We start from the raw sequence: 18,941 nt of genomic DNA, 5'->3' as shown, positions 1-18,941 counted from the left end.
GTATGTGTGTGAGGGAGAGAAAGAGTATGTATGTGTGTGTGTGTGTGAGCGAGTGTGTGTTTGTGTGTGAGGGACAGTGTGTGTATGAGAGGATCTGTGTGAATGTTTGTGTGTGTATATGAGTGTGTTTGTGTGAGAGCGTTTGTGTATGTATGCGTGAGTGTGCTTGTGTGTGTGAGTGTATAGTGTGGTGCGGCACAAACCCAAGATGCTGGTTGAGGCCATTCTCATGGGTACCGAACTTGGCTATCAGCCTCTGCTTGGTGACTCTGCGTTGTGTATCCAAAAGTCAGCCTTGGAGAACGTTTAGCCAAAGATCCGAGGCCGAATATCTTTGACTGCTGAAGCACTCCCCCATTGGGAGGAAACATCTCTATTTGGCGATTGTTATGTGGTGTCCATTCATCCGTTGTTGTAGCGTTTCCATAGTTTTGCCTGTATTGGCGATATGATATATTGGCAAAACCATGCCGACGTTACAACAACGGATGAGTGATAATTGCACAATAATCGCCAAACATGGATGTTCCCTTCCAGTGGGGGAGCACTTCAGTGGTCAAGGACATTCAGCCTCGGATCTTCCGGTAAATGTCCTCCAAGGTGGACTTCGGGATGCACACACACTCTCTCTCCCCGGCTCTCTCACACACAGACACACACACACAATTCCTCTCTCTCTCCCACACACAGACACACACACACATTGTCTCTCTTCCCACACACACGCACAAACACACGCACTCTATCTCCCATTCTCCACCCCCCCCACACACACTCTCTCTCCCTCTCTCTCTCTCTCACACACACAAACACACATATATTCCATTTTGTTCAAAAAGCACACCATTTATAGACAGTCAGTCAATGTGGTGTTTTATAAACTCCTACTTTAGATATAAAACCAGTCTGATTCCAAACCAAAACACAATCAGATTCTAAACAAGGCTGCACACCTAACATGCATTGTCTGACCTAAAATGTCACCTTTTCTTTACATTTATAAAACCTTTACTTCTCCTAGGGCAATGACTTCAAAGAAATTCGGGGATTTACATATACATCTTAATCAATTAAAACCTTCCAACTATTAAAGATTTAACAGCATCTTAAGTTTGCTTAATACATCCTCATCAGTTGTGTGACCCTTTGATCTTTTACCTATAAATTCTGTGTGCTTCTTTCTTATTTCACCTGATGAAGGGGCTATGCTCCGAAGCTTGTGTTTGCAAATAAACCTGTTGAACTATAACCTGGTGTCGTGTGATTTCTAATATTAAGATCCAACAAAACAAATGAGATATTGTAAAAAAATCTCTCCAAAAAAACTTAAGGATTGAGATCTGTATAATCAGCAATCTGGATTTGTGAATTACAAATTGATGTAGAGCCAATTCAAGATTCAGTGTCCTCCACTGCTGAATATTTTTGTTGACATATTCAAATTCCTTGAAAAATAATTGAATATTTGGCCATTTCATTCCCATTTCATCTTCTTCAGTGAAACAGCACCCAAACCAATGTCAAGGCCAATAACAGCCAGTTTGAATGGCTTCTCACAAATTAGTGCTATTAAAACTGATGTTTGGTTGTCAGCGCAGTTTTCAAACTTCAATGGCATTTTGACATTCATTTGCCCATTCAAAGTTTTTGCCTGTCTTCAATAAATAAATCAAAGGAATACTAAAGTTTGTATTTTGAAACAAATTCCTGATAAAATCCACTCATGCCAACATATTGCAGAAAGTTGTGTTCTGCCATAGGTATAGTGAAATCTGAAAAATGCCCCTATTATTCACTTCTTGAGGTGCTATTTAGCCTTCAATTGTTCCCTAAAACTAGTACTTCTTCCCTCCACAGATTTTCTTTTTCTCAAGTTCCTTGTGGATTTTCATATAACCAACCTCTGCAATTGCAGGCAAAAAACTCCAGATATTGCAACAAATCAAATCTTCCTTGGAATGAGAACTATCCTGTTAACCATTATCTCTTCTTTCTTTCTTTATTCTAAGTTTTTTTGTGTTGTCTTGTTTCCCTATTTCTTTGTTCAAGCTTTTTAAATTCCATTTCCCTTTCAATTCTTCTCTGATTTTCTTTCTCCTCCCTTACTAATCAAGGTTTATTTCTGCAACAACAACAACAACAACAACAAAAACAAAGTTGCTGGAAAAGCTCAGCAGGTCTGGCAGCATCTGTGAAGGAGAAAACAGAGTTAACATTTTGGGTCCGGTGACCCTTCCTCAGGTTTATTTCCAATTATCTTTGCCTTTCTTTCTCCTCCCTTTCTACCTCTTTTCTCTTCTTTTTTTTCCCAAATCAAGTATTTTCACTTCTTCTTTATCTTTTCTGTTTTTCCTCTAGCTCAAGATTTTACATTTCTAACTGAACCTTAGCTAATTCTAGCAGTGACAATTTCAGGTTTCCCTATCTTTAGTTCTAAATTTTGACTAATCACTTTAAGCATGTCATACTTACAAGATCCTGCTTTCATTTATACCTTTAACTTATTTGCTCATTTTCTCAGTTTAACTTTAATTTCTTTCTCTTGAACAGGAGAGACAATTTTCTGATTCATCGCCAATTCTGAAACCTTTCATAATTTTGCTGGCCTAAACTTTTTCAATTCAAACAACTGAAAATTTCTCCCCTAAATTCTCATGGCTTGGAACCATTACAAACTAGAGAAAACAGATCTGGCACATGCTAGAAGATAAACAAAAAATTGCTTCTGAACTCAACTCTGGTGTTTTCTGAACTGAACCAAAAACAAAACAGATAGTTTGATGCATATATACTGCCTGTCATAAATCCAAAGTTATTCCCTTAATACTCCAATCCCTCGATATCACTCACATGTCTTCTCGGAATGAGTGCGTTTAGATCACTGTTCCATTCCAACACTGATATTCTGACCGTTTCTAAAACAAAACCTTCACATCACTAACCCACATCCATATTTCCCTCTTTTTAAAACAAAATCCAAATTCCAAATTTGAAAATATATTTTACATATCTCTCAACACATTTATAATGTACAGGTTCTAGCTAGGCAGTATCTTCTTTATACTCTTGGGTATCAATCTGATCATTAAGTTTTGAAAGTACCAGTAGGTATGTGCTGCTCATTGTTAGTCAAAGGATACAAAAATGAGAAAATTAAGTTAGCTCAATTGGCAATCTCTTTCCAGTACTTTCACTAGAAGATGTCTTTAGCTGCAAATTAGGATAGCCTCCTTTGATGTAACCAGATCCCTATTCTTCCATATCACAGGGAGCAATGCTTCCCAGATGTGTCCACTAGAATGGTAAATTGTGACCACTTATGGGATGCTGCCTTTCCAAATTTTACAGTAAATGGCTACAGGACAAACTATGTGGGCCAGGTTGTCCATTTCTATTTGGGATATATGGTGTACTTACCTGTAGCATAGTTGTATTATAGTAGAAGTCGGTCCTCTCCTCTTCTTCCCAAAGAATGTAATTGGCAGATACATTACTGAGGAATTTTTCACCCATATACCTACAATTAAGCAAAAATAATCTTTCAAATTATAAACTATTTTGTTAGCCTGATATTTTAATCATTGATCATTAGCACAAAGCTATATTGCATTATTCTGAAACATATATGAACATCTTATACCTCCAGTTCTGATTACATTGAATCTATAGGTTAGAATAAGCGTTTAAAAGTAACTGATCTATGCTAATATTTATATTCTACATAAACCACCCACATTCTAATAATTCCTTCCCAATCTTTCTCCAAATCCTTAAGTAAGTCAGCAGTAGTTTTGAGATGGAGAGAGATCAGATGCGAGATGAGGAGGTAATTTCTTGGGGAAGAAGAAAGTCAGAAGCTGGGGAGTGAATATCAGAAACTGTGGTGATTGGGAAATTGATGTGTTGTTTTTTAAATGCAGCATCAGGATCCACATCCAGATAACTTTATTTCATGAAATATATACTTATGCTCTCAGAATATCCCTGGTTCTGAGTTTTCTGCTTGTAGGAAGGCTGCCTAATGGCAAATCAATCTTGTTACAGGGCCCAAATGCAAAATCAGGATCCATACTTGCAAATTCAAAGGGCCTAATGCTCATTTTAAGCATCGGCACTGTAAAACAATTGTTACTGCTTTCCGATAAGATGGTTGGCACTCTTCCAAATAGAAATCTGCATGTATTCCCTGCCCATTAGGTTGGGGACTTGATTCGTTGGTTATTATGGTTTTTGTAATCACAAGAAAGAGCCCAGACTTAATAGCCAATAAGGGCACCAGGACATAAGAGTAATCAAATATAATCTATAGGTCAAAAACAAATACATTTATACGAGCTATTAATGAATTACAAAAGCTCTAGATGCATCTATTTATGTTACCAACGATTTATAAAAATAACAACAGGACTTTTTTTCCTGAGCAAATACAAAACCACCTGTTATGGATTGCTAATCCTATTATTGGTTTTGTGTTTTTGAAGTATATGCAATTCCTGACCAAAATTTTACTTGAATAACTTAAACACCTAGCTACGTTTCAAGATTAAACATTTCAGGAGATAAACATATCTCTGTATTGCAATTTTACCTAACAATAACCACAGGAATTTCCAGTTAAAGAGCTTTCTTACTGCAATTTCGTTTTAGCCTGGTTTGCAAATTAGGGACATTTCGCTTTAGCACTTTCTCCATCTTTGTTTTAGAATGGTTCCTGAACATGTTGACACTGATTTAAAAATAATTATTCTTTGCTGCATCCCTCCTCAATGCTCCCACCCTCTGCCTCCCTCCCTGACTCTCCTGCTCGCTGCCTCTCCCCCAAACCTTCTGCTGTCCACCTTCATACCTGTCTCTCCTCCTCTCTGCCTTCCTTTCCAAGTCTCCTACTCAATGCCTCTCTCCCCAACTTTCCAATTGCCCAGCCCCCACCCACTCCTTCCCCAGACCCTTACACTCTTAACCAGAGTTCAAAAGAGGGAACAGGACATGGGAGCAGAAACTAGGAGGAAGCAGGAGATAGAAGCAGTGAGTTAGAATATCAGTAAATGGGAGAGTGGTAATGGGCAGGTCAGGGGAGAGGCAGCAATGGGACGGCCAGGGAAGGAAGTGGCAAGTGACAGCAGAAGATTATGTGGAAGGAGCTGGTAAGTTATTGAGGGTTCTTCGGCTATTATCAGTTTTTAAGAGAATTTTTGGGCTAGTTATATTCAGATAGCCAATAGGGTTTTTAATTCTGAGAACTATAGGTACCAAGTTTATTACCAGGACATGTGCAGTTCGTCGTTAAGGGGTGAAAGCAAACTGCTATAGTTTAAAGAAACTGTAATCCTTTACTTAACACTGGGTTAGTGACAGGATTCATAATACTGTACCCTAGCTGATCCAAGTTTGTCAAATGCTATCTCCTTGTCAAATGTAAACATTTCTTCTGCAGATAGACAATTTTGAACTACTTTGTTGAAGCCAAGGCCACTTACATTATACTTTACTGAAAAAAAAATATACTAGACAAGGCACAACACACTGAAAGTTGCAAGGGGACCTCTTGATTCTATTCACAGGATGGCAGAAAACAAAAACAGTGCTTTAGAGAATAATTCATTAGTTTTGTTTAATAACATGTAAAAGAAATCTCCCAGATACTAAACCAAAATATATTATTCAATTTACTAGATGCATTCTGGCTCACCACTAATAGCTGTGTAATTAAAATTAACTGATTCAACTTGTGAAAGATATGAGTGACTACTTTTGAAGAATTGAAAGAAACTTTATTTTTGCTGCCTTGTTAAAGGACATTGGGGAAGTTTTGTAATTCAGTGACTAGCATTCCTGTGCCCGAGCCAGAAGCTCCAGGTTTGAGTCCTACTCCAGGTCTTGATGATCAAGGAAGGTGCGTTCATAACGAGGTCAAACAGGCTGAGTTTCATCATGCAAATCCTTCCAATATGCAAGTGGAAGGCAATAAAGGTGGGTGAGGCTCCTGATGAAGTATGGTTCCCTTCAAGCTACAGCCTCTATCACAAGATTGGTGACCTGTTAGCTATTGAAACAGATATAAGCACATGCTTTGCCTAATGAGTCACCAGTCATGGAAAAACCTCTAAATTAAAGAATTTGAAGCAGATCAAGATGCAATGCTTCAGACACTGAAATTTGAGAGTGTTAGAGGTTGGTGGTCAGCAACAACTGAAGAAAGAGATATATGTCAAGTGGAATCAACACAGATGTTAGAGAGGTGGGATGATAAATGGGAAGGTGACTAAAATGAAAAAGGGTAAGAGATTCCCAGGGAAATCAAACTGTTGAGCCCAAAACATTATATAAAACAACTTGCATCGTTAGTCTGCAAGAAATTATAGGTACTTAGTTTTGGCTGAATATTAACGGGGTTGTAAAACCTGATTCTATTTTACCAGATACTAAATTTAATAGGTGTATGAGTTTTTAACTTCATTGCTGAAACTTCTTACATTTTGACCTGGAATTAACTTGCTTATGTAGGCAGTGAAGTGAGGTGCCGGGAGATAGAGTTTTGGACGTCCCTGGACACTCCAAAAGGGAATGGATTGCAGCAAGTTGGGGTCAAGTTTATTTTTAAGACTTTAGACTTTTAAAATTTTCATCCTTTTCCACTTTGTACACCTCCTTCATGCACTAACATTCTCACTTTGTTGTAAAATAGTAGCAAATACTTACAATTCTAAAACTGGCTTGAAAGGTGTTTTGTAATAAACCCTAATGGGGCAACCAAATCTTTTCCTGTCGTAAAGCACAAGCTAGAAATAAAATAATTTTGAAAGAAAAGTTTGAACATATATTTAAATAATTCATTAAAAAATAAGCAGTAAGTTTAAACTTCTGTTATTTGGTATTACAGAACTTGAGTATTGCTGAAAAATGACAGAAATTGTCGAAGCTTTTTGACTTGCATTCATCAGTACATTCACAAAATGCGGATATAAAGGGGGAGCAACATTTTATAGGGTACAAGAAGAGGCTGCTGATTGGCAAATGGACTCTGAGTGGTAGAGGTGTTGCCAATGGAATGTATCAAACAGTTGATGAATGATAGTTAACTGCCAAACTTTGTTTAAATTTAAACCAGGCTGAAATAACTCCATGAATGCCAGTATCCTGTCACCAAGCCACCCTTTATTTACGCATGCACAGTACATGACATTGGCCCAGCTACCTCAGAGCTGGCTCTTAGCGTGAACAGAACCCCTGACACTCTTGTTTATATCTGTCAACCAGGACTTCCTGATTGGATGAGGTTAACAACCCCAATCAGGGAACTCATATTCTATGATATCCACCTGGCTAACCTCATTCCAATCACTATATCCCTCCCCCTCAAAGTCCTGGAATGTAGGTCAATGCTTTTTCCTGTAGCTTCTCCTGGAGCGTTTTTGCACCAGGTCCGGTTCCTGGATACTGGTAGCGTGTACCGGGCCGTAGCCTGCCTCTTGTGCCGAGAGCATCTTAGCCCAAATTCATCTTCTTCTTCAGGTGGTAATGGCATCAAGGCTGCAGCACCTACCATGTCTATCTTGTCCTCAGAGGTTTCTTTGACACTAGGCAGAAGAGAGAACCCAGGGGTTCTGGATGTTCTGAAGGGCCGATTATGGTCTGTTCCTGCCCTGTTTCTGTGGTTGCAGTTTTCATATGGTCTACTTGCATCTTCAGGACTGCCTCTCCTACGCAAACTTTGTACATCGTGAGACCAACCTCATGTCAACCTTACCCATGTGGGGCCATTCCCATGGATTCAACATGAAACTTCGTCACCTGAAGTAAACTGTTTCTCTTGCTCAGAATAGTCATGTCCAGTATTAGTATTCCTGATGCCATTTCACCCTCCCCTGCAGGTCCGGGAAGATCAGATTTAACTTCATATGGAGTCTTCTCCCCATTAGCTCTGCTGGAGCTGTCCCTGTAGTTGCATGAGGGGGTCCTATAATCAAACAGGAACTGGGACAGTTTGGTATCAAGTGACGCTATATGCTGCTTCTTTAAACCTACATTCAAAGTTTGGACTCCTCTTTCTGCCAGATCATCAGATGGCATGGAGCTGTTCTTAATGCTGAATGCCATTCGACTTTAGGCACAGTTGACACGTAATTGAGTCCATGTTTACACAGTCATTCCCACGAATGTGGAGAATTTTGTAATTTTCGTCTTCATTGGTACTCTGGGCACTGCCCCTCCAACACGGCTACACAGGCATCCAATCCTGGCAACCAGACATAACTTATTGAAACATCTTCATTTTGGAAACCCCTGGATGATGCTGGTGGAGTTCAGCCAGCATCTGGCAGCGACCTTTACACAGGGCAATCACTCTTGCTCCCAACATTAATATGCCGTCCTCTATAGTGACCTGGTCTCGCTGAGCCCAGAAAAGTTTCAATTCTGGTCGTGATGGCCGTTTTGTTTTCCTCAGCACCACTAGCGGTTTTAGTTTTGCCAGCATGGGATCTGTTCGTGTCCACAGTCTAATATTGTTAGTGGTGACAGGAAGAGTGTCCAGAAAGTTTAAAACCAGAATGGACCTCCTAGTGCTGGCAACTCCGGTGGTGTGTATGCCAGTGGGAGGCAGCTCAATGCATTTGCCACTTGGCATCCCAGATGGTGTTCCAACTTGTAATTACACACACTCAAAATAACAGCCCACTGCTGAATCTGACCTGAAGCTGTGGGTGGCATGGTCCTGTCCTCTTTAAGTAGCCCTAGCACAGGTTTGTGGTCTGTAACTATTACAAATTTACATCTGTAAAGGTAGCTGTGGAACTTTCTCATACCAAAGATGACCGCCAAACCTTTCTTCTCTACCTGAGCATATCTTCATTCAGCATTAAGCGAAGTCTGGGAAGCATATGCTTTCGGGTGTTCTTCTCTGCTGGCCCACCAGTTAGCTAACAAAAATCAATGGCTGAAGAGATGGTGTATTGTTCAGGGATTCAGGTTTTTGGCCAATTGAAATCTCTTCTGGGATAGAAAAGACCTGTTCAAAAAGGATAAGTTTAACCTGAACTGGAAAGGGACCAATATATTAGCGGGGAAATTTGCTAGTTCCATTAAGAGAGACTTTATATTGTTAGAGAGGCAGAGCACAGAAATTCCAAGCAGCAGTGTAAAAAGAAAGATTGAAGAGGAATGTTCTGAATGTGAAAAGAGCATGTCAATTAGAAAAGAAAGACAAGAGAAAGCCAGAGAACCTAGTAACTCTGAAGATTAAATTGCATTTATTTTAATGCAAGGGATCTTACAGATAAGGCTGATGAACTCAGGGCATGTTTAGGAACATGGGATTGGGACGTCATAGCTATTACAGAAACTTGGCTGAGGGATGGACAGGACTGGCAGCTCAATGTTCTGGGTTTGAGATGCTAAAGGAAGGATAGAAAGAGAAGCAAGAAAGGAGGGGGAGCGGTGTTTTTGATGAAAGAAAATATTACTGCTGTAACTAGAGAAGATATTTCTGAAAAATCATCCAGTGAAAATATATGGGTAGAAATTAGAAATAAGAAAGGAAAAATCACCTTGATGGGATTGTACTATAGGGCCCCCAGTAGTCAGAGAAATTGAGAAACAAATATGTAGGGAGATCTCAGATATATGTAAGCATAATAAGGTTGTAATAATGGGGGATTTTAATTTTCCAAACATTGACTAGGGCTATCATTGCACTCAAAATTTAGATAGTGAGGAATCTGTCAAATGTGTTCAAGAAAATTTTCTTTATCAATATCACGTTTTTTCTTATACAGGGGTGGCTCAGTGGTTAGCACTGCTGCCTTATAGCGCCAGGGACCCGGGTTCAAATCTCCCCTCGGGCAACTGTCTGTGTGGAGTTTGCACATTCTCCCCATGTCTGCATGGGTTTCCTCCTACAGTCCAAAGATGTGCAGGCTAGGTGGATTGGCCATGCTAAACTGCCTGTAGTGTTCAGGGGTGTGTAGATTAGGTGGGTTTATAGGGGAATGGGGGTTGGTGTGGACTTGTTGGGCCAAAGGGGTGGTTTCCCCACTAGGGATTCTATGATCTATGAATACGTGGATGTTCTGCCTAGAGAAGGAGCAAAACGTGACCTTCTTTTGGGCAATAAGGCAGGGTGGGGGATTGAAGTGAAAGTGGGGGAACACTTTGGGTCTAATGATAATAATTCTTAGTTTTAAAATAGTTATTGAAAAGGATAAGCCTTCCATAAAAGTTAGAATTTTTAATTGAAGTAAGGCAAATTTTAATGGTATGAGACAAGAACTTTCAAAAGTTGACTGGAGTAGACTGTTCACAGGTAAAGTAAGTCTAACAAGTGGAAGGCTTTCAAGTGTGTGATGACGAGAGTTCAGAAGCATTATGTTCCAGTTAAGAGTGAAAGGTAAGGCTGGTAAAATTAAGGAACAATGGATGAATAAAGATATTGAGGTTCTGGTCAAGAATAAAAGAGAATATTAGATATAGACAACTGGGTTCAAATGAATCACTTAATCGCTGTAAAGATTGTAGGGACATTCTTAAGAAGAAAATCAGGGAAGCAAAGAGGGGATATAAGATAGCATTGGCAAATACAGTTAAGGATAATCCAAATAGACTCCACAAGTACATTAAGAGTAAGAGAAAAACTAGAGAGAGGATAGGGCACCTTAAAAATCAAAGAGGTTGTCTTTGTGTTGAACCCCAGGAGATAGGAAAGCTATTAAATGAACGTTTCGCGTCAGTTTTTATTATGGAGAAAGAAATGGAGGCTAAAGAACTCAGGAAATATTGATGTTTTAAAAAGAGTTCACATTACAGAAGAGGAAGTTTTGGAGGTCTTAGATAATATAAAGGTGGATAAATCTCCAGGACGTGATCTAATGTATGCCAGAACAGTCGTGGGAAGTAAGGGAGGAAATTGCAGGGGCTTTTGCAGAAATATTTGCATCATCTATAATTATGGGTGAGGTGCTTGAAGAACTGGCAAGTGGATAATGTTGTGCCTTTGTTTAAGAAGGGTTGTAAGGAAAAACCGGGGAACTATAGACTTGTGAGTCTGGCCTTGGTTGTGGCTGACTTGTTGCAGGTGATTCTAAAAGATAAGATTTATAAACATTTAGAGCAGCAAAAATTGATTAGGATAGTCAGCGTGGTTTTGTACAAGTCATCTCACAAACTTGATTGAGTTTTTTGAGGAAGTTACCAAAATGATTGATGAGGGCAGGGCAGTAGACATTGTTTACTTGGACTTTAGTAAAGCCTTTGACAAAGTTCCACATGGTAGACTAATTAGTAAAGTTAGATCATATGGGATTCGGGGTGAGCTTGCCAATTGAATACATAACTGGTTTAACAACAGGAGACAGAGTGATAGTAGAAGGTTGCTTATCGGACTGCAGGCCTGTCACCAGCAGTGTTCCACAAGAATCAGTTCTGGGTTCTCTTTGTTTGTCATTTATACAAATGACTAGGTTAAGAAAATAGAAGGCACGGTTAATAAGTTTGCAGATGACACTAAAATTGGTGGCATAGTAAACAGTGAAGAAAGTTTTCGAAAATTACACAGGGATCTTGATCAAATGCGTCAATGGGCTGAAAAATGGCAGCTGGAGTTCAATTTGGATAAATGCGAGGTATTCCATTTTGGCAAATCGAACAGGGGCAGAACTTATACAATTAATGATTGGGCTTTGGGTAGTGTTGTAGAACAGAGGGACCAAGGGGTACTGGGGGACCTAGGGGTTCAGGTACCTAATTCTTTGAAGTTTGCATCACATATAGACAGGGTGGTCAAAAAGGCATTTAGCACCCTTGCCTTCATTGCTCAGTCCTTTTGAGTATAGGAGTTAAGAAGTCATGTTGAGGTTGTACAGGACATTGGTAAGGCCTCTTCTGGAGTACTGTGTCCAGTTCTGGTTGCCCTAGTTTGGAAAGATATTATTAACCTAGAGAGGGTTCAGAACAGATTTACCAGGATGTTGCTGGTATGGAAGGTTTGATTTACAAAGAAAGGCTGGATAGGCTCGGACTTTTGTCACTGGAGTGTACGAGGTTAAGAGATGACCTTATAGAGGTGTAGAAAATTATGAGGGGAGATAGGGTTAATGGTAGGTAACTTTTCCCTAGGATGAGGGATTTCAAGACTAGGGGGCATATTTTTAAGGAAAGAGTACAGGGATTTAAAAAAAAAATATGGTGGCAATTTCTTTACATAGAGGTTAGTTCACGTGTGGAATGAACTTCCTGAGGAAGTGATGGGTGCAGGCACAGTTACAACATTTAAAAGACAATTAGATAAGTACATGAATAGGAAATGTTTGCAGGCATATGGGCCAGGACCAGGCAGGTAGGACTGGTTTAGTTTGGGATTATGTTCGGCATGGACTGGTTGGACCGAAGGGTCTATTTCCATTCTGTATGACTCTATGGCTACCCCGATACCGTATGGGGAGGCATCGCATGTCAGCGCAACATCTCACTTGGGATCACAGTGTACCAACACCTTGAATGATGATAGCTGCTTCATAACTTCCCTAAAGGCTACATCTTGGCTTTGAGACCATTTCCAAGGCTGACCCTTTTTTGCTAGCAGATGTAAGCGTGCCAGGATGGAGGCCAGGTTACTTATGAATTTTCTGTAATAATTCACCAATCTGAGGAAAGACCTAAGCTCTGGTACAATTGTGGGAGCAGGGGCACCTTTGATCGTCCTCACTTTGTCTTCCAATGGGACATAATCCGGTCTTGTTGACTCTGTAGCCCAAGTAGATCACTTGGAGTGCCTGGAACACACATTTTTCCCTCCTAAAGCTTACACCTGTCTTGGAGAAACGTTTAAGCACTATGGACAAATTGTCTAATTGCTCTTTATAGGTCTTCCTGGTTATTATCAGATCATCCAGATAAATGTCAACCTGGGGTAGACCTTGTAAAATTTCTCCATCGTCCGCTGGAAAATGGCACAGGCTGATGATATCCCAAAAGGCAGTCTTGTATATTGATACAAACCCTTATGGGTATTAATGTAGCATATCTCTGGCAATCCTCACCTGATTGCAATTGCAGGTACGCATGGCCCATATCCAGCTTTGTGAAGGACAGCCCCCCTGCCAGTTTTGTGTATAAGTTGTCTATGTATAGGATTGGATATTTATCCAGTTGCAAAAAACAGTTTACCATTTATTAATAATCCCCACAAAGCTGAACAGAACCGTTGGACTTCACAATGGGTATGACCGATGCTGTCCATTCTGCAAACTGTACCAGTTTGATATTTCCTTCATTTTCCAGTTTCTTGATTTCTGCCTCTACTTTTGCACATGAGACAAATGGCATTGGACAGGCCTTGTAGAATCGTCAAGTTGCTTCTTGGTCATGTAAGATGGCCTTGGCCCTTTTGATAGTTCTTAGACCTCCCTGAAAGAAGTCCAGGTATTTAATTAGCACTTAATCCAGGTAGCCATTTTCTAATCAAAAAATGTTGAGCCAGTCAAGTTGAATCTTTCTCAACCAAATTCACCCCATCAAGCTTGGGCCAAGCTTTTTACTACAATCAGTGGTAACTGAATCAGAATCGAAGTTGTACCCTTAATTTGTAAGTGATCCCCCGTAGAGGTTCTCAGCCTGGCAGAGGTCTGGCACAAACTTAGGTGTTAGAGTCCAGAATGAATTTTATTAAAAGACTGGTTCCGCAATCAGTGATACAGCCGCGCCAGTATCAACTTCCATTAGAACTGGGCATCCATTTAATCAGATGTTTATTTTGTTTGGTTCTGATTTGGATGTTGCTAAGCAATTTAACTGTTCAAAACCAGAGGTAGGTGGATATCCCAGGGTGTGCACTCTCCTGAATACTGGCCTATGAGTTCTCTCATTCTGTTCAGGCCGAGTAGGACTCTTTTGCTGTCTCGAGTCCGTACACTGGCAACAACTACAATAGACTGCTGGCCTTGATCCTTGAGAAAATTTGAACCGTTTGGTTGAGGCTTGGCTTTGTTTTGGGATTTTGCTCTGGGCTGACCTAGAGTCCCTCTGTTTAGGATATGCCCTGAGTGAGGGTATGCAACTGCCTTCACTCAAGTGGTGTCTCCTAAGGTCAGTCAACCTGGTGAGCGTATCCACTTCCATCAGCATGTTCTATAACTCAGATGCTCCACTTGCTGCATTTTCTAACGTTAAAGCCAGTTGTGTGCTTATAGTAGGCACATTTGCATGATCACATCATTAATCCCATGTTCGAAACAGTCTCTCAAGATCTCATACCTCTGCCAGTCATCTTAACCTTGTCAAAAATCCTGATATGGAGTCCCCTGGTGTTCAAATTGGTGAATAAAACAGATGGCGTCTCAGAATTACAGGAGGTTTGGGGTCGTAAGATTTCTTACCTGAATCTGTCAACTCTTGAAAAGTTTTAGTATCTGGTGACTCTGGGAAAGATAGGCTCCTCATAACCAAAAAGGCTGCAGGTCCACAAACTGTCAGGGCAATTACTTGTTGCTTTTTGTCTGTCCCAACGTCATTTGCCTGGAAAAAATAACACAATCTTTCCACAAACTGGGCCCAGTCTTCGATGGCAGGATCAAATGAGTTAAGCCTCCCAAACAGTGGCATGGTGCTAGAAATGCTTATCCCAACTCAAAGATGACTGTTGCAAGCGAATCTCTTCAGGGACATGTTTTTCTCTCGTTGCTACTAAAATAACTCCACAAAGGTCAGTAATGTCATCAAGTCACCACTTACTCATGAATAGTACATGACACTGACCCAGCAAGCTAGGAGCTGGCTCCTAGAATGAACAGAACACCTGACACTCCTGTCTGTATCTGTCAGCCAGGGTTCCCTGACTGAACCACGTTAACAGCCTCAATGAAGGAACTCATATTTTATGAGATCCACCTAGTGGCCTCATGTCAATCACCACACAGACAGATTGACTCTGAATAGTCAAGGCAGTCTCCTCAGGAATAAACCAGAGAATGGTTGATGCTGATTTTATTAAACTGAAAGAGGTACAAAGTGTACACATGGTATTTCTGAGCGTAAAGTGGAGAGCTCTGTGTATGAATACATCTAGCTTCAGAATATGTGCTCCTCACTGCAAGCCCAACCTACAATCTTACATTAGTTGTCAGTATACGTTTGTAACACACTCAGCATTATTTAATGAATGTTGTCCAATTGTAAAATCATTGTGGTTTGAATTTTGCATGCATGGCTGGTTGGACATAGTCAGTATCTTAACTATTGTTAACAGGTGAAGGGACATTCTGCTTGACATGATTCACTAGTCACTGAGGTGTAGGGCCTACATACCTATATCACACCGGCATTGAAATTCATGTGCCATATTACTTAATTGTGTGATAGGCAGAATGTCATTTTGGCTTGAGGGAAGGATTCTGTTAGTGGTGAATGCCAATCAGGTTGCTACTGCATACTAGCAGTGCAAAACAGCTAGCTATACTTCTTGTTAAAGTTTTAGAGACACTTTATCTTTCCAGAGCAAATGGAGTTACATTAGGCACTTATGAAGACTAAAAGTGGCTCGTTCATGATTTTATATGACATATTACGAAAAATGATCTGATCAGCCTTGCCACTTTCTTGCAGGATGTCTTTGTTGTGCCCTATTTCACCATCAGGTTTGCACACTGATCAAATGGCTCAAACCCATTTACAAGGTTAAAGTTAAGGCCAATCTTATAGTACATGGAACTGTACAAATGCCAGCACATATATTGAACAGTGAAGATAGACTTGTGGTAGGTGGTATTCTTGCAAATGAGCCAATGATTACAAGATGATCAGCTTTGTCAATTTGTGTCTTTTTTCAGCGTTATTTAACTTAGTTAAAATAAGAATCAGAGTTCAGCAGACTCACCACATCATTCTGCTGAGGATTTCTTAATACTGACCTAAACAAGAAAGGATCAGATACAGAAGTAAGATACAGAAATATATTTCTATTGTGAAAACTAAACTATGAGATTTTTAACAAAGCTACAGCCTGCTCTGCTACTCAATAAAATTGATGCTTAATTCCCATCTACTCTCAGTAACATTTCACCCTTTTGCTAATCAAGCATCTATTTACTTCCACACTGCAAGTATTTAAGGACTCTGCTTCCAATTCTTTTTGAATAAAAGTTCAAAAGACACACAACCCTTTGATTGAACCTCTGTCTTAAATGGGGACCCTCTTATTTTGAAACAGTGATCCAGTTCTAGAATATGCCACAACAGAAAATATCCCGTCCACATCCATCCTGTCAAGGTCCCTCAAGATCTTACATGTTTGAATTAGGTTGCCTCCTACTATTCTATACTCGAATAGATACAAGTCTAGCCTGTCCAAAAACTGACTCATTCCTGGCGTTGGTCTAATAGACGTTCTCTGAACCACTTCCACATCCTTCTTTAAATAATGAAACCAATACACAGCAGTCCAGATTTGGTCTCCAATTCCCTGTATAACTGAAGCATAACTTCCCTATTTTTGGTATTCAATATACTTGTAATAAATTTTAATAACCTATTACCTACTCTAATTGCTTCCTATGCCCACATAAAAACCTTTTGTGATTCATGTACTAGAAGATCCAAATCCCCCTACATCTCAGAGCTCTTCAATATCTCACCATTTAAATAATTCTTTTATATTCTTGCTGTCAAAGTGGCAACTACACATTTTCCTACATTATATTCTATTTGCTAGATCTTTGCCACTTACTTAATGTATCAGTACTACATCCCTGGTAATAGAAACTCAAAAAAATTACTATTTCCCTGTCTTTTCCTGAGTCACTTCTAGTATTGGACTGCTACTTCAATCCCCTACAGAGAAGACCAATGCAAAATATGTTGTGACAAAAACAAAAGGATGTTGCAGACAGATGTACTTAGGTTGAGTAACTGGGCAAAAAAATCTGGAAAACAGAGTATAATTTGGGAAAATATAGTTATTCACTTTGCAGGAAGAATGAGAAATCACAGCATTACTCAAACAGAGAATTACTGCAGAATTCTGAGGTGCATGAGTCACAAAAAGTTAGCATACAGGTACAGCAAGAAATCAAGAATGCTAATGGGATGCTATCTTTTGCTGCAAGAGGCATTTAACATAAAAGTAAGGATGTTATGCTTCAGTTTACAGGACATTGGTGAGACCACATCTCAAATACAGTGTGCAGTTTTGGTCTCCTTATTTAAGGAGAGATGGAGGCAGTTCAGATGAAATTTACCAGTTAGATAGCTGGAAATGAGCAGGCTGTCTCATGAAGACAGGTTGGACAGGCTGGGCTTGTTTCCCCTGGAAAGATGGGGGACTTGATTTAAATGTATTAGATCCTGAAGGGTGTTAAGGTGAAGGTGAAAGGATCCTTTCTCTTGTGAGACAGTCCAGGACTAGGGGGCACTGTTTTAAAATTAGGAGAATTTTTTGTCGTGTGACTTTGGAACCGTCCATCTCAGAAGATGATTGAGGCAGGATCAATCAACATTTATCGAGGGCAGATGGGAATCTGGAGCAGGCTTACAGGGCTGAATGGTCCACTTCTATACCTACTTCATATTTTTGCATTCTAGGTACCATTCAATTCATCTGCCATCTCCTTACTTTCCATTGTTAATTCCCTAGACTCACTTCCCAAAGGACCCAACTCCCACTTTGTTAGCTATTTTCTTTTCTAAATATCTGATGAAACTCTTACTGTCGGTTTTTAAATTTCAAGCTAGCCTTCTCTCGTACTGTAACTTTTCCCTCATTAGATTTATAGACATCCTTTGCTTTTTTTAATATTCTGTCCATTCTTCTGATTTTGCATAATTTGTATTATTACATGCTTTTCTGTTACATTTTAATTTTTTAGGTAAGAGATGAGTCGGCACAAAAAAGAAAATTGCTGGAGAAACTCTGCAGGTTTAGCAGCATCTGTGGAGAGAAAGCAGAGCCAACATTTTGGGTCCAGTGATCCTTCATCTGAACAATGAGTTAGCATTGTGTTTCTTATCGGAATATATTATTCTGTATGTTTTGAAATATCCCCTTGAATGTTTTACTCTGCATCTCTACTGACCTACCTTTAACCTAATTTGACAGTTTAGCATAACTAGCTCTGCTTTCATATCCTCATAACTGCCTTTATTTAGCTTCAAAATACTAGTCTTAGATCTAATCGTCTCCCCCTTAAGGTGAATATAAAATTCAATCTGGTCTGTCCTTATGTGAAACCAGATGAACAGCAGTGTGGTTGACTGTGATCGATCTTTTATGATAATCTAACAAGTCACTCTGTTGTAACAAATCAAGTTGTATTATGGTCACTGCTACCTAGGGCACTTTCACCACAAGTTATTAATTAATCCTCTCACTGCACAATACCAAGTCTGGTACAGACTACTGTCCGGCTGGTTCCAGAATATGCTGTTCTAAAAAACTATCCCAAAATCTTTCAATGAATCCTCATCCAAATTACCTTTGCTCATCTGATTTTTCTGGTCCACATGCAGATTAAAATGCCATACCTTTCCACTAAAGTCCATTTCTTTTGTTCTGTGTACTCCATCCTACCATGTGGGTACCGAATGGACCTGGTAAACCACCACCACGTGACATTTATTGTTTCTCATTTCAAATAGAATCCGCTTATATATCCTTGCTTCTTGGTTTAGGTCAATCTTAATTAACAGAACCACCCTTTCACCTTTTCCTAGCTTCCTGACCTTCCTCAATGTCACATACCCTTCAATTTTCAGATCCTAATCTATATCATCTTTGAGCCATGGCTATCAGATTGTATTTATTTATTCTAATTTTACTGCCAGTTCATCTGTTTTGTTTTGAATGCTACATTAGTATTGTCCTTTTAATATTTTTATAACATCTAGCCTTTGTTGATTTACTATTAGATTTATACACTCTGTCCCTTCCTGTTATTGTCTGTTTATCATTTTGCATATTA

The 18,941-nt window shown here is 39.6% G+C and overlaps 1 protein-coding gene across 1 annotated transcript in view; it reads right to left on the bottom strand.

Annotated features, from left to right (window-relative positions):
* Positions 1-18,941, bottom strand: part of LOC109917166 (cation channel sperm-associated auxiliary subunit epsilon) — a 108,388-nt gene that overhangs the window by 17,005 nt on the left and 72,442 nt on the right. The window contains exons 11-13 of the mRNA XM_048601374.1: positions 15,863-15,896; positions 6,700-6,779; positions 3,418-3,517 (exon numbers count right to left, since the gene is read on the bottom strand). Coding sequence (XP_048457331.1) covers positions 3,418-3,517; positions 6,700-6,779; positions 15,863-15,896 — 214 coding nt within the window. The remainder of the gene's footprint in view (positions 1-3,417; positions 3,518-6,699; positions 6,780-15,862; positions 15,897-18,941) is intronic.

Source organism: Rhincodon typus, chromosome 9, assembly GCF_021869965.1.
Source record: "Rhincodon typus isolate 14 chromosome 9, sRhiTyp1.1, whole genome shotgun sequence".
Classification (NCBI taxonomy): domain Eukaryota; kingdom Metazoa; phylum Chordata; class Chondrichthyes; order Orectolobiformes; family Rhincodontidae; genus Rhincodon; species Rhincodon typus.
The sequence above is the reverse complement of the archived record's forward strand: the minus strand, read 5'-3'. Positions and strand labels throughout refer to the sequence as shown.